Below are 22,127 nucleotides of genomic sequence, written 5' to 3'. Positions count from 1 at the left end.
TATCTTTTTTTCCCACTTCAAAACTGTATCAACTAACCTACACCAACATTACACATATTCAAACACATTCACAACTATTTTTAGCCTTTTAAATTTCAGAACAAAATACTGTATTTCTCAAAGCAGTATTATAACTAAATGAAAGGTAAAAAAGCAATACAGATTATTTAGAACCCTTGATTACGATGAACTTGGTACAAAAGTTTGACATTTTTATAGCCAGGGCTTTCAGCCTTTTTAGCAGATAAACCATTTTGTTTTCATTATCAGAAAGACCTGTGCTTAATAAGAACTGGGCATTTCTTTTGATGAGCAGCAAAATACTTTATCTGACACCTTCATTAAAAATTTGCTGAAATAATTGTTAGGTGTTCTTCAACAAGGTCCCTTCAAAGAAATCTAGGAGTTACTGGATTTCTAACATCTATGAGGCCACAGGGACTAAATAAAACCCAGGAGCTAAGAAAACAGATTACTGAATGTATCTGTATATGTCTTACACTTTTGGGCCTTACATATTTTGGGGAGAAAATAACGAACAGATTTTTCCCTACATAATAATTCTTCCCATACCTTCTCCATCTGTTTCAAACTTCTAATAAGATTTTAGCCCATTCAGAGAAAAACTAGATCAAAGGAGCATCCAGTTGTTTGCCACGAACAGGACTTTTTGAAAAGGATTTTCAAATTTCCCATCAGAGAAAAGTGGTGGAAAGGAGGGTGGGAGACAAGGAGTGCTCAGCATCCACTTCTCTACGCTGGTCCTGCTACTTCTGACTACTTTCTGCCTTCTGCTCTCTTCCTGGGGCCAGAGGATTGTACAGAGCTCTTAGCCTCCAGATTAAATCAACTAGACAGGGGGACAGGGCTATAGCGCCTAGGTCCCTGGGCCTTCTTGCCCTCAAGTGAGGGTGAATTTGCCCTAAAACTAAAAACAAGAAAGAGAGAGAGAATATATGAATGAGGATGACTCATAACTCTCACCTTACTTTTCATTCATTTACAAATTATTTCCCTCTCTCATTTACAATTTAGCATCCCCAAATAAAGATTTCCAGTCATGGTGGCAAAATATTGAAAAGGCAATGTTGAAAAAAAAAATAGGAGCACAAATAATTATGCAACTGCCTGCCAAAATTCTGAGTGGCCAATCTGTAATGAGTAAGGGGTGGGAACTTCTGACAGTAATGAGGGCTGTCTAAGCAAACAGCAGCTAGGATTCAAAGGTCAAGCGACTTCTAGCTTTTCCCACAACTACCCTGAAATAAAAATTTCAAAAAATAGAGCCAAAGATGAAGAGGAAGGATACTATTCAGTTTCTAAAAGAAAAGGCTCAGAGGCAACTTATTAATGAAGTTTAGTGCACAGCTATGCAGCATCATGTAAAGTACAATAAACCATTTTCCATATCCACTTTAAAGAGAACAAAAGTTCGATCCAGGAAGGACTGTTAAGCCCTGGGGTGGGTTCATGGCGGTATTATGTGATAGCCTATTTTGGAGACAGTAAAACGTACACCAACACTGGCCTGATGCAAACCCGTGGGGTTTAAGACACAGTATGAGCATTTATTAATAAGCCTTTCTGGTATTCCTATTAACTTGACAAGTCTGAATTCAATTTAGTCTTTCCAAATTTCATGCTTCCTCAGGCCACCATAACAAGGACATACTCTCAAGTATCTGGGAGCCTGCAGATTACTAATGCCAGGAGGTAAACGGTCATTCATGCTAACTCCAACTATTGGATTCTAGAGAAACAGTAGGAAATTATTGGGTCTTTTTTTTTGCTTTTTAAGAATACAAAAACTCATTTTTTGTTAGTTTTACATAAAAACACAAAATCCATCAAGATCTGAGAAAACAGATACATAGCAAATCCTCTGATATGAAATACAGAAACCTTTAAACCTTTTTCAAAATGTACACGAGAACATATTAAGAAATGAAAGCAAATTAACTCTTTAAAAAAGTTGATGCCTTCTTCATGGCAAGAACTTTAAATGACTTGAACTCTTCCTCTAAGAGAGGCTATTCCCAGCCCAGATCTGACACAGCCTGCCATCAGCAGTGGTAGAAAGCCAAGTTTATTTCATAGCTTATATAGCTTATTCATATAATTTGCTGCAGAGTTATAGCAGCATCTTTCAGATATGGCTAGTAATACTGGCCTTCTATCGAACAAGTATTTTTTTCACTTTGTTCTAAGATGTTTGTCTACCCCTCTTTAAAAGAAGGGGGAAAAATTGTACTAAAAAATAACTGTGATTATTTTAGCAAGCAATGAAAATTAAAGGAAAGCAGAAAATGAGTGAAATTCCCCCTCGTTCTCTCAATAGCAACCTTAGGTGTAAAACAAAAGACAAAGATGAAACTATCACCCCAAAAAAGGCAAGTAAAAGCTTCCACAAACCTGCTGCTGAGGGTACTGCATTCCTGCCATAGCCCCTGGGGTACGACCCTGGATGCTTATCGGATACCGCTGGGGGCCGGGAGGGCCGTAGGACCCCCCAGGATAGGGGCTGCTCTGCTGGGGCTGTGAGTGAGGGTTACTGCCCATCCCATACAACTGCGGCCTCTTCATCACCATTGGATCCATCGGACTGCCCTGGGAAGAAACAAAGAGGAAGCAGGTTCATTATGTCAGTATTTACTACATTTTTATATGCATTAAAAGTATACATGCGTTAAAAGCACAACTATCCTTAATTACGAAAATCACAAACGACCTGACAAAAACCCAGAAGAACATAAGTAAAACACCTGAATGGATACAAGACATTTTACTTTCTGCTTTCAGGAAGGTTTTAGCAACTAAGAGGATCAGAGTAAATGATAGAAAGAAAGCCCAGAAGAACTAGCTAGTGCCTGGCTACCGCCACTGACCACTCTGACAGGGATCACAATAGAGGGTCCCAGACAGAGTGGGAGAAAAATGTAGAACAAAACTCAAATACGAAGAAAACCAAACCCAACCCAGTGCCGTCGAGTCGATTCTGACTCATAGCAACCCTATAGGACAGAGTAGAACTGCCCCACAGAGTTTCCAATGAGCGCCTGGTGGATTCAAACTGCCAACCCCTTGGTTAGCAGCCATAGCACTTAACCACTACGCCACCAGGATTTCAAATACACACAAAAAAAATACCAGACTTACTGGTCTGACAGAGACTGGTGGAACCCCAAAGACTCTGGCCCCCAGATACCCCGCTAACTGAGAACTGAAGCCACTCCCAAAGTCCACCTTTCAGCCAAAGATCAGACAGGCCTAGAAAACAAACAGTAGCACACATGAAGAACTGCTTCTTAGTTCAATCAAGTATACAAGACCAAATGGGCAACATCTGCCCAAAAGCAAAGATGAGAAGACAGGAAGGGACAGGAAAACAGGATGAATGGACACAGAGAACCCAGGGTGGAAAGGGGAAGTCCCCATTGTGGGGATTGCAACCAATGTTACAATAACAATTTGTGTATCAATTTTTGAATGAGAAACTCATTTGCACTGTAAGCTTTCACCTAAAACACGATAAAACTAAAAAGCTAGAAAAAAAAGAAAGAGAAAACATTTGCATGTAAAATTCTCTGATGTACACAGAAAATGAGCTCCGTTCAGCTTCCTAGTAATAAGGGCAAAGTACGCAGGGAGATTAGCAACACTTTCTGACTTCAAAGTATTCTTAGAACAACTGCTTTATCGTCAACCTGAGTCTGCAAGTCCTGATCAAACATTTGTGCTCGTTAGAAAGTGACAGGATAGACCTCAGGTAAGACAGATAGTCTAGGGTGAAATTTTCCCGAGCACCAGTGCACACGAATAAGCACCCCGACTAGAGTCTCAAGCCACCTTCCTACGTAAGTAAGCGTCTTACCAAACACAACTAGTTCAAAACCAGACTCTGAATTTTATTTTTGGTTCCATGAATCAGCCCATGTGCCTCAGGACCAACGCCATCTCCAAAGCCAGAAATGGTACCTGCCTGAGTCTTCGTGCCCCGGGGCTTCTCAGGGCAGAGCAGAACAGTAGAAAGGTCCTCCTGGCGGCATTACAAATGCCTCAACTCAACAGACCCATCCTTCCTTCCCTCAGAGCTCCATCCTGATCCCTCCCACGTGCCAGGCTCCGTGTCAACACTGAGGTAAGTATATGGGGCTCCCAGGAAGGCCTGAGGATCACCAGGGATGAATGGGGGCAAGCAGGTTCAGGGGGGAGAGACAGAAAGTAGAGAATTACAAGGCAAAACAAACAGCATAAAGCAAAGGCTCAAGGGAGAGGAACTGCCTGGTGTGTGTGAGAACCTGAGTGCGTAGCAGGAATCTGCAGAGACACGGAAGCCGAAGGAAGCCGGAACAGGAGTAGCCTCATCTGCTCATTTCAAAGGCTGAAGATGTGGTCTTGTGGATGAACAACTGGGTGGGTCTTTTCACAGGGGAGAGCTGTCACCTTTCAGACGGACTGAGCACTTGGGCAGCTGGATGGAATCCTGAACTGGCCAACGTGGTGGAGAAGGGAGGCCCAGGCTCAAGAAACACGTCAGGTGGAAATGCAGCATGGCTTGGGCCCAACTGAATGACGAAGACAGGAGTCGGGGGTCTCAGCCAACCACAAGGCACTGACCTAGGCAGAGCACAGCGGAGAAGCAGCCCTCCGCCCAGGGTGGAGCGGTGAGTGCTCTAGACTAAATGGTAGGTTCCTATAGGAAACGAAGAAAAACCCTCCAGAAGACAGGGGGACACTGAGTTTGCCAGCTTGGGGAGTAAAGTCTGACCTGGAAAAATAAACAGGGAGTCATCAGCACAGAGAGAGCACATGCACTCTGTCTGAAGCACTACTACACTCCCAGGGCATAAATCAAACAGTGCACCTGGCACACAATAAGTGCTCAATAACTATGAATTCGTCAACAGGGAGCAAGTGAAACCCCCGAACTCTAGCCAAGAAGAACGTATGAAAAGGTAAAGAAAAAATCTGAGATACCACCACCACTTAAAGGAGAGGAAAAAAGGAGCCCACCGTGGAGGCCAAAAGGATGGTCGGACCACGTACTTAGAGGTTCTGGAAACTATGGGGCTTTGGAGAAAAAGGGAGTCAAGGGTACCAAAAAAACAGGAATGACCACGCGACAGGGTAAGGGCTGTCATTGACTGTACTGTGTCCCCCCAAAATAAGCTGTAAATCTGTGGTTGGGGTACTGGTAGCACAGTGGTTAGGAGTTCAGCAGTTCAAACCCACCAGCTGCTCCTTGGAAATGCTATAGGGCAGTTTTACTCTGTCCTATAGGGTCACTATGAGTCAGAATCAAAGGCAATGGATTTGGTTTTGGTTTGATATACCTATGGTTATAATCCCACCTGGGAATGGACTTTCTTTGTTATGTTAAGAGGCCATAACAGTGTAGGGTGTGTCTTAAGCAGATCACCTTTGAGATTTAGAAAGAGCAGATTAATTAAGAAGAGCAAGCAGAGATGAGGGAAGATAGATGCCACACCACATGAAGGTCACCAAGTAACCAAAAAACAAGGACCTTCCCCCAGAGCTGACAGAAAGAAAGCCTTCCCTTTGAGCTGACACTCTGAATTCAGACTGCTAGCTTCCTAAACTGTGAGAAAATAAATCTCTGTTTATTAAAGCCTTCCACTTGTCGTATTTCTGTTATAGCAGCACTAGATAACTAAGATAAGGGATAACCATTTCTGCTGTCCTTGAGACTAGGTCAATGCTGAGCAGAGGCAAGGGCGGAAACTGGAATAACAAGGAAGTGAGGCCTGGATGGGAGGTAAGAAAAGGGAGGGAGCAAGGAGTGCAGACCCACAGTCCAAGCTGGGGAACCTAGGGAGAACCAAGGTCTGCCTTCCACATCACTCCCACCCCAAGGTGCATGTGGTCTTTTCCCCCTCTTCCTTCTTAGAGCTACCCTGGTGTCCATTTTAACGACTCCGTTCGTCTGCATTTTCTGAGCACCCACTGGGCCAGGCACTGGCTGTCCAGCAGAAATGTAAAGATCACGGAAGGAGACTGAATGAGTATCACAAGACAAGGACGCCAACACTGCAAGGAGTGGACAGACAAGGCATCTTCGGGGGGGCAGCATCTCCCTGGGCCTGGAGGGGCTGTGACAAAGGCTTGGTCTGGAAGGAGTCCTAGGAATCTGCCAGGAACTGATGTCAGGTGAAGAGAAACAAGGTGTTACAGGAGGAAAGAGAGGGCTTGCCCCAGGTCCCACACCCCCCAGAGAACAGGTGTGCTCAAAACTCACAATCTCATGGAATTTTAACAACCATATTACTTCAACCAACCAAGAAAGCATTTGGGCTTACAGTGACAGAAATGGAGTTTTGTTCAAACGATACAGATGTTACACGAACCTGTGCTGTCATACCAATTCAGCATATAAACACTTGATAGACCGTAATAAACCTAAAACCGAAGACTAAGAATTAAATAGTTTCCAGAGCATTATTTAAATTAGAAATTATGCCTGAGAAAAGTAAAACATAATTACCGCCCACGCTTTCTTAAAAAAGATAAAACAAAACTTTCTATGGAAGTGTGGAAATCAAGGCTGAGGGGGTGACTTCAGAATCCCCCAAAGTGAGTACATGGCCCACAGAGGCCCAGGCTGAGTAAATCAGGTTACAGGCTAAATTCCCAACACAGGCCCTGAGGCAGCCCTATCTTTACATTCAATCTGGATTAGCCCTGGGCACAGGAAAGGTCTAGTTACTTCTCTTTAAATAGTGCACTACCAAAACTGGCTTAATTAAGGCAGCAATTGTAAATTGGAAAATGCCTGGAATGTCTATATTTTAATGCTATAGATAACAATAGATAACAGTGCAGCAAATTCATTTTACCAGGGACTAAAACTGTTTTCTAATATCTGCCTCATCACTGCTATAAATTCTCACAGTCCTACTTAAAATTCAGTTCATTTGCACCCATGTCAAAAACGTTAGCTCAACCCTGAGATTTCTGGAAATCAAAGCATGAAACACACAGAGTATCTGTACCTCTCAAAATGCATCAGATACCTTCCAATGAGACTTCAGATGTGAAAACAGATACTTATAAAATGCCAACTATTTAATTTTAACCTTTTCTCCTTAGGACTGCTATTCATAAGGTTTTCACTGGCCAGTTTTTCAGAAGCAGACTGCCAGGTCCTTCTTCCTAGTCTGTCTCAGTCTGGAAGCTTCTCTGAATTCTGTCCATGTATTGCATTGCACAAATCTGCTGTAAAAGACCTCTTTAAAGTGTTCAAAAGCAAAGATGTTACTCTGAGGACTAAGGTGGGCCTGACCCACGCCATGGTATTTTCAATCAGCTCATATGCATGCGAAAGCTGGACAAAAAATGAGACCTAAGAAGAATTAATGCATTTGAATCACGGTGCTGGCGAAAAATACTGACTATACCATGGATTGCCAGAAGAACAAACAAGTCTGCCTTGGAAAAAGTACAGCCACAATGTTCCTTAGAAGTGAGGACGGCGAGACTTGTCTCGTGTACTTTGGACATGTTATCCGGAAGGACCAATCTCTGGGGAAGGATGTCAGGGTTGGTAAAGTAGAGGGTCAGCAAAAAAGAGGATGACTTTCAATGAGATGGACTTACACAGTGGCTGGAACCATGAGCTCAAGCGTAACAGCAATCATGAGGATGGTGCAGGACCGGGCAGTGTTTCACTCTATTGTACACAGGGTCACTATGAGTTGAAACTGACCTTATGGCACCTAAGAACAGCAACAGCACAACTCCTTATGGCCTATTATTAAATATTCACCCACAATCCAAATTCCTCCCACTGTGTACTCTTCCTATTTTTAACATTAAACATCTACAACTGCACTAACTCAACCCCTGCTTTTTACTACTATCTCCTTAAAGAAACTAAAGACCAAATCGAATCTAACATTTTTTCAGAAAACATGAAGGCCAAGTTGTTTTTAACTCAAGCTCCCCCCACCGCCCCCAGAGATGCCTTGGAGTAAGGCCTGGCGATGTGCTTCCCAAAGGTCACGCTCTTTAAAACCCTATGAAACAGTTCTACTCTGCACACGTGGGGTCGCCATAAGTCAGAATCCACTGTACAACAACTAATAACAGTAACAACCCTTCTACTGGGAGTCCCTGGATGGCCACACAGTTAAGCGCTCACCTACTGGCTGAAAGGTTGGCTGTTCAAACCCTCCCGGAGGTCCTCAGAACACAGGACTAGTGATGTGCTCCCGAGAGGCCACAGCCTTGAAAACCCTACGGGGCAGTTCTGCTCTGACAGAAACGCTACCCAGCACCTTGAACCAGCCTGGCGCAGACAGTCCGACTAGCTTAAGAAGGCTGGCTGAAGCTCTGCCCGAACAATCTGAGGATGGAAAAGCACCACTTGCTGCTGGAGAGGATGATGATGGTGAAGTTCCAGACCTCGTGGAGAGAATTTTGATGAGACGTCCAAGAGTGAGCCAAATGGATTTGAGCCAACTTCTGAAGATAAAACCTGAAGAAGTCACTTGGAGCTGCTATTGTATATTATGATTGCTTCTTAAAATTATTTTGTTTATGGATCTGATAAAAAATCTAGATCTCTAATATTTTTAAGCCCAAGCCTTTGGGACACTGTAGCTTTTTTCGGTTTTTGCTTATACGTAATTCATTCTTTGCAGCTAATTAAGCTGAACAAACTGATGGAGCCACCATGGGTCAGAATCAACTCAACAACAACTAACAAACATCATTCTATTGATATATCCCAGAGCATCATCATTTTCATTTCTCATACAGAAATTATACTGTATCAGAGATACCATCCACGTTAAGAATAATTCTCTTATCGAGTTACTCCAAAGCATGTTTTTCCTTCCTAGACAGCCTTCCATAACTGAAGTTTGAGTTTCGATTCTGTAAAATAAAGCAAGTGCCTTCAAGACCACAGTACATACCACTACTTTCAACAGAGCTCTTAACTAGCCTAGGCTTAACCATGCTACTTGTAATGCAAGTTTATCACCTGATTAAGACTTTCTTGTAATTTCTCCTTATTCAACTAAGTTTCTGGACATATATGTATGCATGAGTTCTACATCTCACCCCTTTCCTGGATCTCCTTTTGGGCAGCAGCAGCAAGGGGCTCTACATATTTTGTGTGTGTGTGTGTGTGTGTGTGTGTGTGTGTTTGTGTGTGTGTGTAAATCCACACATTTAAGATAGCACAGTTTGGCTCTATTGTCATATGGGTTAAACAGACTTCCAGAGGCCAGCCTAGGAACCCAACCACCCTTTATAGGATTATCCAAGTTAAACAACTTACAAGCTTTTAATATACTTTATCAGCAGCAGTTGCTGTCAAGTGAACTCCCACTCTTCATGTACTTTAGACCCTTGTAGAGCAGTGGTTAAGAGCTATGGTATGCTACAGCTACTAACCAAAAGGTCTGCAGTTCAAATCCACCAGCCGCTCCTTGGAAACCCTATGGGGCAGTTCTACTCTACCCGACCAGGTCGCTATGAGTCGGAATCAACTTGACGGCAACAGGTTTCCTTAGACACTCCTTCCTCATCACTCTTACAGTATACCTGTACGTGTATTTATAGTAAAAATATCTCTGTAATTGTATTGGCTCCTAAATGTCAAGTTAAGGAGATAATTTATTAAAGGGTTATTTCTGAATACAATATTCTGCATTTTTTTTTTCAGCCTAACTCCTTAAAGCACAAATTGGAGAAAGGTTCTACAAAAACCCACAGAACGAACTGTCACCCCCTCTGGATCTATAATCATAGCTATCCATCTGGACTAAGCAGGAGTTCACAGAAGGAAATAATTCCTTCCCTTTTGAATTATTATTTGGGAAAATATTCCATCTTACCAGTAATTAAAGTAAACTTTTGCAGTAATACTTCATACCTATAAAATTGGCAAAAAATAATCAAGCCCAGTGTGAGTAAATGAGTATTTAAACTAGTTGCCCGTGCTGGAATAAAACAGTGGTATAAACTCTTTCTGAAGGAAAAACTAAGCTTTAAACAAAAGTATTAAAAATTATAAAATCCTTGTTCCAACCGTAATACTCTATCGCAAACGGAGGAGGGGGGCTGGTGGGGGTAATTGATTCAAAATTGTCTACAGCTCTGTGATTTAGAAAGCACAGTGGACAGAGACGGGCTTGTGACTCAGGGCTTCAAGTCTTTCTTCTACCACTTACTACCGTGTGACCTGGAATAGGCTGCTTATCCCTAAATCTTACTTTTCTCATTCACTAAATGAGAGACAGAATACCCATCTCACAATTATTGTGAAAATTAAATTAGAACTATAAGGGATCTCTGAAGTCAAAGGAGCTACCTTGCTACCTGGAGCACAGTACCAAAAAAAAAAAACCAAACCCGTTGCCGTCTAGTCAATTCCCACTCAGAGCGACCCTATAACACAGAATACAACTGCCCCTTATTAATTGTTCTAAGAAGAAAAATAGGAACAACTCAACTATTCAACAAGTATGGAATATGTGAACAAGCCATAACATATCAACACAGTGAAATACATAAAGTACATGCAAAATAAGATGAAATGTTTAAAACAGTGATGCACACCAGTTGTGCCTACGTGAGAACTACGTGACATTGATCAGGGCAGCCACAGGGACCGGCAGATAACTGCTGTTGTATTGTGAAGCTATCTGTGTTTACTTTCCTGTGATGATGTCTAAATATAGCTCTAAAGTGCCTTTTTCCCCCAAGATTCCTACTGGGGCTTATGCAGAGGGGAGGAGTGGCTGGGGCGCAGCTGTCCAGCACCGTCTTCCTCTACCCCTGCACCCACACAACCCTGCACGCACCGAGAGAAGCAGGGAAGATCCAGGGCTTCATCTTCTGCTCCTCCCCTTCTGCAGCTGCTCCCAGCCCTCCTCTGCCTGCCTGCAGCCGAAGCTCTCAAGGCCTGCTGTAATCACTGCAGGGCTTCCCCCTTCACCACACCCCAGCAGCACCTGCTGTCCACGGGCTCCGCCAGAACCCCTCACGGGCGTCTTGTGACACACTGCTAAGTTGTTTTGCATTGTTCCTGAACTCCTGTACTATTGCTTTGTCCCTGGATGGTACCAATGGTAGTGCTGTCTGCTGCTAACCAAGAGGTTGGAGGTTTGAGTCCACAAAGAGGTGCCTCGGAAGAAAGCCCTGGCAATCTGCCTACTGAAAACCAGTCACTGAAACCCTGTGGAGCACAGTTCTACTCTGACACACGAGGTCACCAGGAGTCTCCATCGACTCAACAGCAACTGGTTTTCACTACTGTTTCATTTTTTGTGTGTGTTACTTCTTACTCCCCCAAGGAGACTAAGGCGGGAACGTTCATGCTTTCTTTACACTTTTTTAGGTCTCACATGGCATACGGCACAACGACCTGGGTGACTATGGTCACTCAGTAATTTCCTGGAATGCTGAATGACCACACAAAGTAAAACATTCCTGATGATAAAAATTAACAATCGATTTCTACATTGATTCTGTACATACATGCAGAAAAAAACAAAAAACCAAACCCAGTGCCGTCGAGTTGATTCTGACTCACAGTGACCCTACGGGACAGAGTAGAACTGGCCCATAGAGTTTCCAAGGAGCGCCTGGAGGATTCGAACAGAAGACACAGGTGAAGTTGATGATAATATGTAATGCCTCATTTTTGCCAAGTTCTTCTCCTAATGGCATTAACATCAGTTTTGGGTCAAAAATGAGCAGGGCATCAAAGATTCTTCCCTGATTTCACACAGAGAACATATTCTTTTCAAGCCAGAAAATATCAAAATTCTCAGTTACCACTCACTGTCATCCCTACTACCAAACCCAATGATCAAAGAAGCTCTCTCTCATCACAGTGACACATGAAGGCTCAGAGTGGCAGGGACCCGCCCAGGGTAACAGTGCTGGCGGCAGGGCTGAGGCTAGAAACGGAGTCTGACTCGTGGCCACAGTCCCTCCTACTGCCTCTCGAGTCACCAGGCTGAGGTAAGAAAAAAATGCAATCAACACCTAAAGCCATTGTGTTTTCTACTTGTACTAATAACAAAATACTACCTGTCTGTAAAGAGTTGGATTAAAACACTGGAACTTCAAATCTGGGTATCAACACCCTGTAAGAAACTCTTCCTCTGTCAACCGAGGACTAGATGCCACATTCTATAAATGGTCTAGGAAGGCTCAGGGAACGGAGTACTACATTAGACAAAGCAGGGAAGGCTCTTGTGTGGATGGTTCTAAGAACCATGAAGAAGGTAAGACTTACTTTTTATTCTTTTTTGTTAAAAATGGCAGCATTATACAAAATTTTCCTTGTGTAGATTTTATCTGAAATAAATATGTTTTGATGTGTAATTTTATATAAAGATGTCTGTTTGCTTATTTTTCACATATATATTATCACTAAGCAGGTCAGGAGTAGAAGACAGGTAATATTCTTTCCTAACTACATTTTACTTTTTATCCCAAATCTTAAAAAAAAAAAAGGGGGGGGGATAATTTTTCAGAATTATTAGTATTAGTCATTGAATATCAACATGTCGCTGCCTATGTCTAAAATGGATCCCTGGTGGTGCACTGGTTAAGAGCTCAGCTGCTAGCCAAAAGGTCAGCAGTTCGAATCCACCAGCTGCTCCTTGGAAACCCTATGAGGCAGTTCTACTCTGTCCTATAGGGTTGGTAGAAGTGGGAATAGACTCGATGGCAATCGTTCTTTTTTTTTTCCCCCCTGGTTATATATAAAGTAAGGACCCCTGGTGGCGCAATAGTTAAGCACTCAGTTTGAACCCACCCAGCAGCTCTGTGGAGAAAGACCTGGCATTCTGCATTCTGCTTCTGTAAAGATTACAGCCAAGAAAACTCCATGGGACAGTTCTACTCTGTCACGTGGGGTTGCTATGAGTCGGAATCAACTTGACAGCGTCCAATAATATGTATTAAGTAACTTCCATAAACTATCAATAAAAATTAACAACTTAGAGCAGTTGTTCTTAACTGTTTGGGATGCTCTCAAAAAGAGAGAAGGATCCTGATATATATCCCAAATACAGCATATAGGATCAGGGGTTCATGGAATACCCTCTAGAAAGCATCCAAAGACCGTGACCTGCATTATCAAATAATGACCACCATCCACCACGCACACCCAAAGCACTTGGAAAGATTCTCCTTTGATCATAAGTCTTAAGAAACCGTGATGAAGGATTCAGAATCAAGGGTTCATCAAGGAAACACAGAGTCTTAGAACTGAAAAGAGCCTCACAGGTCCATACCTGATGTATGTACGAATTCCCTAAAAGTGGTTCCAACCATGAATGTTACAAATTTCTTCCTCCTACCTAACAAAAATCTGTTCCCTGTCATTTACACCCATTGGTTTCACCTCTGTTCTTTTGCAGAATTGTTGAAGATCGTTACATTTAATTTCACTTCCTGAACGAAATACGCCCCTTCTTAATCTCCTTAACACAAAAGGTAATGCTGTGAGGTGCTTCCTTCTTTTCCACCAGAACCTACGTGAGTACTAACGCAGCCTCAGAACTATTTGCTTTTTGGGCAGCCACATCCCGCTTCGGATTCCTCTCCACATGAGCTGTGATTAAACCACACCTCCCCCAGCCCCCATTACAGCCGGTGAGTTGACCCTGGGGCAGAAGTGTATCTCTGCTTATTTTCATTTTGCTTATTTCAAGCCACCATTGTAGTCTGGTGAGATTTTCTTCCAGACCCTGATTCTGACACCTAATATATTAACGACATCTCCTAACTTGATGTCAACCACCAATTAAATCAGCATACCATTTCATTCATGCTTTCCTCCCTATCACTGATAAAAATGTGGATGAGGTCAAGGCAGAGGAGACAGCCTCAGGCTAAGCACTACAGATGTCCAGAGAGGCTGACACAAACCCAGACATCAACATTCTTGGACGAAGATCTTTATTAAGGACCTTAGGAAAATTCTTATCACTGGTCCACAGCACCCTTCCGTCCACAAAATGGTGTCGGCCTCTGAGGGGCAGGGCAGCGTCTTGCTTCAAATTCCTCCATCTTTTCTAATATATAAGATAAATAGTCCAAAGTTTAGAAAGATCCAGTTGAGGCTATCATCTGGGTGATATGATATATGTCCAGAGAATAAGACTGTTTTAGTTCCCCAGCTCTTACCTGGTTTTTATACATTTGCTACAACTAATATTTGCTTAATCCCCCAAAGTTCAGCAGTTTATAAACCAATTTAATGAGTAATTTACTATCTGACTCAACTATACTCTTAAACTTAATTCAGCAAATGTAGTAATTTTATGAGCAAACTAAAGTGTATATATGTACATGGGTATCTACACACACACACACATACACACAATTCCTAGAGTAAATCAGATCTAAAAGGAAAATCAAAATAGTAATGGAACATACTTCCCTCAAACTTGGTATTCTCACCACCCAAAAACACTGTAAAGCTTTCATCATGGCTTTAGCATTTTCTAAAATTTACGCCTCCAAGTATGCAATATTGTTCCTATTCACGTGTCACTACTGACAGCCTAGTAGCAGGCTCTTATTTAAGAAAAATAATATGGTATTTTTCATATATAAATACAGATTTATATTAAGAAAGGAAGCTTTTGTGAGAATTATCTCAAGTTTCAGCCCCACCATTTTGAGCTGTGAACAAGTCACCACTTAGCTTCTCTGTGCCCACGCACTGAGAGCGCCACCATGATCGTTACAGAGGTGTCACTGAGCTACAGAAGATATTTCATGTTCTCGGCACATAACAGCTTTTAATAAGGGTGGATTTTATTATTGTCATTATATGGAGGTACATCTCCTGAATCATCAACAGGGGCATGGATTCTCCCCGCCCCTGCACCACTGCACTGAAAGCAGAGGCTGCTAACCCATTCTACTGTTACAGTTTTCCACAAGTCCAGTAAGCTGCCAATCTTTCACCCTGTGGAGTTCCAGGCAGCCACTACCAACAGCCACATTTTACAAAACAAGCAGAAACCAATTTGCTGTGTCTAGTACAACGGAAACGGAAACCCTGATGGCATAGTGGTTAACAGCTACGGCTGCTAACCAAAAAAAGTCGGCAGTGAGAAACCACCAGGCGATCCTTGGAAACTCTATGGGGCAGTTCTACTCTGTCCTATAGGGTCACTATGAATCAGAATGGACTTGACAGCAGTGGTTGGTTGGTTTGGTTGGTAGTACAACGAAAAGAGCATGAAGTCTGTCATTAGGTAGACCTAGGTTCATAGCCCTCTCCTGCTTCTGACTAGCCGTGAAATGTTGGGTAAGTTATTCAAGTGCTCAGTTTCCCTGTGGCTAAAGTGAAGCTATTAATACCTTTCTCAAAGAGAAAATCATTCTAAAGACACTGTGTGTGTGATGTGCAGGAATCAATAATTCCAAAGATCTATCAGAGAAGTGCCTAAAGACAAAACAGTAGTCTCCAAGGTTGCCATCAAGCTTCTTTCAAACCACTTTATTAATATTTTTAATTAACAACTTTAAAACTACATTAAAAAATGCCAGTAAAAAATCATAAACAGTACTACCAGTTGACTTGCCTTTCTTTGGACAAAGAGTGTGTGCTGTGCTGATACAAGGTGACTGTCCCCTGGTTCAAAAAGACTTGTCAGAGACATGGCCCTACTAAACTTCTATTTTACTGGAGCCATAATTAAGTGAAAGTATGTACTGACTCTTAGTGTAATCTGGCCATTCAAAGAAAAAAAAGTTAACACGACAAAAGTCCAATCTTATATACTGAGACAGACAAGGCACAAAGTGTCATGTATAATCCTAGACAGGATCTGTGCTAAAGGAAAGAAAATGGCTGATGGACATTATTAGGACAATGAACAAAATTAGAATACGGACTGGAGATTAAAGTATGGTATCAAAGTTAAATTTCCTGACAATGATAATTACGCTGAATATTCGTGCTCTTAGGAAATACACTTTTAAGTATTAAAGAGTAACAGGACAGAAAATACATGGTAGGCAGGGAGATGAACAGATGATGGATATATATAGAGATAATTAAGCAAATGTAGCAAAAATGTCAAAAACTGGTGTAGCAGAATAAAAAATATATTGGATCTCTCTACACCATTCTTGGAACTGTCCTGTTGGTTTGAACTTATTTCAAAATAAAAAGGTATTTGTATGAGAAATTAACTTGAGTTGACCTAAAGTACAGTAAAAAAGAAACAGAGGGAGGGAGGAGGGAGGAAGGAAGGAAGGAGAGACAGGGAGAAAGAGGAAAGACGTGGATAAACTGGAAACCAAATCATTCACACTTCTTCAGAGCTGAGAGCCACTGATGACTGAGCAGCATTCAAAGGTGCCTCTGGCAGGTTTAAAACAGAAGGGAGGATGGAAGAAAACAGAAAAAGTAACACAGAGAATGAGAAGAGTCAAATAATTAGAGGCAAGAGAGCACAGGCAGAAAAAAGGAATGCACGTGAGAAGGTATGACTGGGGTGGAGGGTGGAGGTTGCAGCATTTCCTAAAGTAGGCCCGCAGCTGGTCAGACACGTACTGAATACCCACCGTCATACATTTTTTCCAGTTCCGAGGAAGCTCCCACTTCCACCAAGATATATATCCCCCCAGTAAGGTTCCACCTCTGCTCTAACACATCTCCTTTCCCACAAACCACCTTTTTAAGGTTCTCAGAGTCAAGATCTGACGAGACTTTCAAGGTTTTTTGCTTTGCTGTTTAAAAAATCTCAAACCACCCCTTAAGAATGTGAGATAGGCCATCATTTAACTCAGAATTCTCCGCGATTTGTTTTCTTAAGTCTGAAAAAAACACTTTTATAACCGCCAGTCCTTTCCACACATGGCCCTGCTTCCTGCTCCTTCAGTATATAGAAAGTGCGGGACACAAACACCTTTCAGTGATGGCACCGGGGGTGGTCTGTGCCCCTCTTTGGTTTTAGTAACATAAGTGATGACCCATACGTATGGAAATGTATCCAGGATTTTTAAAACCCAACATAAATAAAAAAGTGAATTATCCCAAAGCTTTGGTTCACAAAACTTCAGCTGGAGGAAGTTAGTAGCTCTGGGATAATTCAGAGATTTAAAAAAAACTAAAAACCCAGCTGCCAACGAGTCAACTCTGACTCATGGCGAACCCATCTGTCAACAAATGGACAGTTTAGGTGCCTGGTATGGTAGATGGAGCTCTGAGCTAACAGCGAGGGGACCTTCAGGCCTAACTCTCCAACTATGTGGCCATATGACCTCACGCAGCTTTGGCACAGAGAATGCCCTAAGCACATGACATGTGGAATTAAGGCTGCCTAGCGCACACCTTGCTCGCCACTAACTATGTGGTCTTGGGCAGATCACATTAACTTAAGTTTTCTCCTCTGTAAAGTCAGGATAATAGCAGTCCCTACCGCATACATTGTTAAAAACTATTAAGATAGAAGACACAAAACACTTAGAACAGTGTCTGGCACATAGTAGGTGCTCAACTAGTATTACAGCGTATTAAGCCAGTTGCTGTGGAGTCAATATTATGATTGTGTAATGTTACCCCTCTGAGCCTTGCATGTTCCTGCATCCGTAAGACAAGGGGGTTAGGAGAGATGAACTGAACTCTAATGTCCCTACCTGTTCTAACAGTCTATAATTCTAGAATCACTCCTCGTCCCCAGCAGACCTTCCAAGTGTCATGGCAAGTATCAAAGGGAATGTGAACTGTTAGAGATATTTCTCTTTTATGCCTCATTCTTTGACCAGAAATCTTATCAATGAACTGTCCTGAAGGCCAAAAGGTAGGGAGTGGGCTCTAAAGGGGTTGAAAGAACTCAAAATCCAGAAGTGTGGCATCCAATAATGAAGGCTGACCTTAAGGAGACACACTTGGCCCCACCCTCCAAGCATTAAACCAAGCTGAACCTGGGCAGCCCTCCTGCACACCTTTGGGCCACTGTCCATGGCACCGCCATTCCATAATGCCCTTGCACACAACAAACCTACCCTGTGAACTGATGACACTCTTCCTAACCCTACGAAGTACCAATCTCATAAAAGATTCTGCCTTCTCAAGACTTCTATATACCTTGATTCTCTCATTTAATAAAGATATTAAACATTTACCACAACCAACTGCAGCTCTGTTTATACGTCTGCCTCTGTCATCAGAGAGTGAGTTCCTTTCCAGCAGGAATGGTGTGTTTCTCACCCTATTTTTCCTTGTATCTCCAGCTTCTGACACACCATGAACAATTATTATTGTGATTAGTTCTTTCATAAAAACCAGAATCAAAGAAACCCAAGTGCACCTTAGCCCTTACCTCTCCAAGCCGTCCTCTTATAAATAACACTGCACTACTTCCCTAGATGTGCCAATTATAAGTGACAAAGATGATGACATCTGATACATTGTCTGACTTGTCCCAGGCATTTAATGTCTGGTATACGAATATTCCCAGACTAGCAAGACATCCAGCTGTGTCTCCTAACTCAAGTGGATCCTCTCCTGGATTCAAATTATAATGCTCCAAACACAGGCATCTGTGATTTCCACGCTATAATGTCGCTATTTCTAGTATTCTTAAAGCAACATTTCTCAAACTATGTTTATAGATGTTATTGTAATTAAGAATGAGAAATGTCTGTAAACCGCACTCCGCTCTTCAAGATGACACATAATACGTGTTAGCATAACAGAAGTCTAAAGCATCCTGCGTAACCCCAAACCAAACCCATAGCCAACAAGTCCATTCTGACTCATCATGGCCCCATGGGTCAGGGTAGAACTACTCCTAGGGTTTCCAAGGTTGTAAATCTTTATGGAAGGAGACTGCCACGTCTTTCTCGCACGGAGCAGCTGGTGGGTTCAAACAGCCAATCTTTTGGTTAGCAGCTAAGTGCTTCACCACTGCGCCACCAAGGCTCCTAAGGCCATCCTGCATGGGGGGGGGGACTTCATCTTGGTTGTACCCAAACCTAACTGGGGAGCTTTTCTTTTTCTTTTTTAAGCAGAACACAGGAAAATATGAACACAGATGTTATAAAAATGTAACGATGCAGTCCATTTTCATTGTTAAGTATGTCTATTTGGGTAGACAAACAACCAAAGAGTGAGTGGTGTGACTCTTTAAAAACAGGCAGTCACACGCTCACACTAACTGGGACACACGCACATACATTTGTACATATAAGATCACCCACATATGTCTGCTATTGTTTCTAGGTGCCGTCGAGTCGATTTTCAACTCATAGCAGCCCCGTGTAACACAGCAGAACTGCCCCATCGGGTTTCCTAAGGTTTAATTTTACAGAAGCAGACTGCCAGGTATTTCTTCCTCAGAGGCACTGCGTGGGTTCAAACCACAGACCTCTCAGTTAGTAGCCCAGTACTTAACTACTGCACCACCAGGGCTCCTTTTACATCTGTAAAGATAAGATACATTCCAAAAGACCTCTTTAAAGCCTCGGAAAGCAAAGATGTCATCTTGGGGACTAAGGTGCACCTGACCCAAGCCATGGTATCTTCAATTGCCTTATATGCATGTGAAAGCTGGACAATGAGTAAGGAAGACCAAAGAAGAATTGATGCCTTTGATTTATGGTCCTGGTGAAGAATACTGAACACACCACAGACTGCCAGAAGAACAAACAAGTCTGACTTGGAAGAAGTACAGCCAGGGTGCTCCTTGGAAGTGAGAATGGCGAGACTTCGTCTCACGTACTTTGGACATATTATCAGGAGGGACCAGTCCCTGGAGAAGGACATCATGCTTGGTAAGGTAGAGGGTCAGCAAAAAAGAGGAAGGCCCTCAATGATATGGATTGACATGGTGGCTGCAACAATAGCAACGACTGTGAGAATGGCACAGAACTAGGCGGAGTTTCATTCTATTGTACATAGGGCTGCTGTGAGTCAGAACTGATTCAACACCACCTAACGTGTGTGTTTGTGCACACGTGTGTGTGTATGTACACACACACACACATCTCACCTGTAGATTTTTAAATATAGCTGGATAGTAGCAGCAACAACAAAGTATGCTGGTCATATATCCTTAGCACTTATAGCAAATTATTAATCAAGTCCCACCTGAAACAATTTGTTAAATTGATTTTAATCACTGGGCCTCTCATGTGAAGCTTTGTATAATCAGCATTTCATTTACAAAATTAATTGCCTGATTGATTCTCATGAGGCAGTTGCTGTCATTACCCTGCTGTCATACCTTCTGAGCAGGGTGTCACAACATGAAATTCTGACAGTGTGAAAGGCACTGCTATTTTAAAAATGGGTGAGAGAAGAAAGGAAGAAAGGAGGGAAGCCAAGTGAGTTACATTACCCCCTTCAGTCTGATAGAAAGTTGGAAGTGTTTCGTGCTGATTACACTCTGATAGCAATAATGTTCTACTAAATTTTTAATCAATGTACAAATCCAGGGTACAGGATTTTTACTATCTAAACTAATGTCTAGAATGTAAAAGCACAGATTTACCACCAGAGTTAAATTTTAACCTATGTTACAGAAAGTTTATCGGATAAAGAGCAGCTCTGTACTAGACTCGTGGGCCAGTCATCCGCTGCCAACCATTTCCATTTCCCATGCTCCTCCCTTCATAGCCAGAAATGTTAGACGTTTATTTTAGAAGTTGAAAATATCCATTTAAAGTATGCCCAAAGCACACATAAGCATGCATTCATTCCACCTTTCAAAAATATTTTACTACCTGCTGTTACCAGATATACACACTTTCACATTTTATTTCTTGCTCACTATTTAACATTTAGCAGTCATTTGACAGAAACCCTGGTGGGGTAGTGGTTAAGTGCTACGGGTGCTAACCAAAGGGTCGGCAGTTCAAATCCACCAGGCACTCCTTAGAAACTCTATGGGGCAGTTCTCCTTTGTCCTTAGGGTCGCTATGAGTCGGAATCGACTCGATGGCAGTGGGTTGGGTTTAATCATTTGATAATTGATGCACCTTCACCTAAAAAAATATTATTAACAATCAATTAACAGACATGAGGCTAAAAAGTACTTTTCACGTAAGAGAAAATAATACGAGTACAGAACAAGAGAGGAAAGAGGGGATTTTTTAAGGTTATTGAGTATCATTCTCCCAAAACTGGGACTGCATTACCTAAATGATTGTAGCTCAAATGGACCCACATAAGCATCAAACCAGCCAAAGATTACATTTTTCTTTACCATTAATTTGTCTTTTTAGAAAGGATGCCCAATTCTATAAAAGGTCTATCCCCAACATTCCAAAAAAAGGTTGACCACACAAAGCCAAGGTGTTTTCAAAGGTTCAAAACCATTTCCAGAGTACAGGGGAAACAACCTCTTACAATACAATCCAATTCCAAATAAAAAACCCACTGCCATCAAGTCAATTTCAACTAATGGCGACCCTGTGTGTGTCAGAGTAGAACTGTGACAATAAATGATTTTTCAGAAGATCACCAAGCCTTTCTTCAAGGGTGGACTAGAACCTCCGGCCTTTCTGCGAACAGCACATTAACCATGTGCACCACCCAGGGACTCCAACTCCAAATAAGGCCTCTCTTAAATGGGTCACTTTGAACCGAAAAGCAGCATCCTCTGGAGAACAGATGTAATTGGGCTTCCTTTCAGGGAACTGAATTCTGATTCCTATAGGGTCGCTCTGAGTCAGAATTGACTTGATGGCAATGAGGTTTTTTTGGGGATGTACAGCCATAAAATTCCTTTTAAAAGAAAGATCATCTTATAAATTTGCTCTATTATTTTCAGACCGAAGGTGTTTTGTTTGCTAGCTCGGTAAAGGGAACTAATTGGTACACCGTAGCCAACATGGCAAATTCATGGTTGTTAAGTGAACCCAAAGGTGCAGTCTCTCTCACACACATCCTCTTGGGGGCTCTGGAGGGCAAGCCCACCCTCTCTGCCAGGTTAAACACTCCCTAGTAGGAGAAATGGTCCCCAATATGTGGCTCATGGGGATGCCTGAAGTACTGACAAGGTAATGTTTGTCTACAAAGTGCTTTGAGTTCTGCAGACAGCTCAAAGAAAATGGTTCACAAATTCAAACGTGTATCCATTTAACACCTTTCATCACAAAATAACCTTAAT

At 42.2% G+C, this 22,127-nt stretch overlaps 1 protein-coding gene across 9 annotated transcripts in view; it reads right to left on the bottom strand.

The window, feature by feature from the left end:
- ARID1B (AT-rich interaction domain 1B) overlaps positions 1-22,127 on the bottom strand; it is a 500,120-nt gene that overhangs the window by 434,405 nt on the left and 43,588 nt on the right. For all 9 annotated transcript variants that reach the window (XM_064292621.1, XM_064292627.1, XM_064292638.1 and 6 more), the window contains exon 2: positions 2,413-2,607. In XM_064292621.1, coding sequence (XP_064148691.1) covers positions 2,413-2,607 — 195 coding nt within the window. The remainder of the gene's footprint in view (positions 1-2,412; positions 2,608-22,127) is intronic.

The sequence above is a fragment of the Loxodonta africana genome, chromosome 1 (genome assembly GCF_030014295.1).
Source record: "Loxodonta africana isolate mLoxAfr1 chromosome 1, mLoxAfr1.hap2, whole genome shotgun sequence".
Lineage (NCBI taxonomy): Eukaryota > Metazoa > Chordata > Mammalia > Proboscidea > Elephantidae > Loxodonta > Loxodonta africana.
Note: the sequence above shows the minus strand (reverse complement) of the source record. Positions and strands in the feature narration are given on the sequence as shown.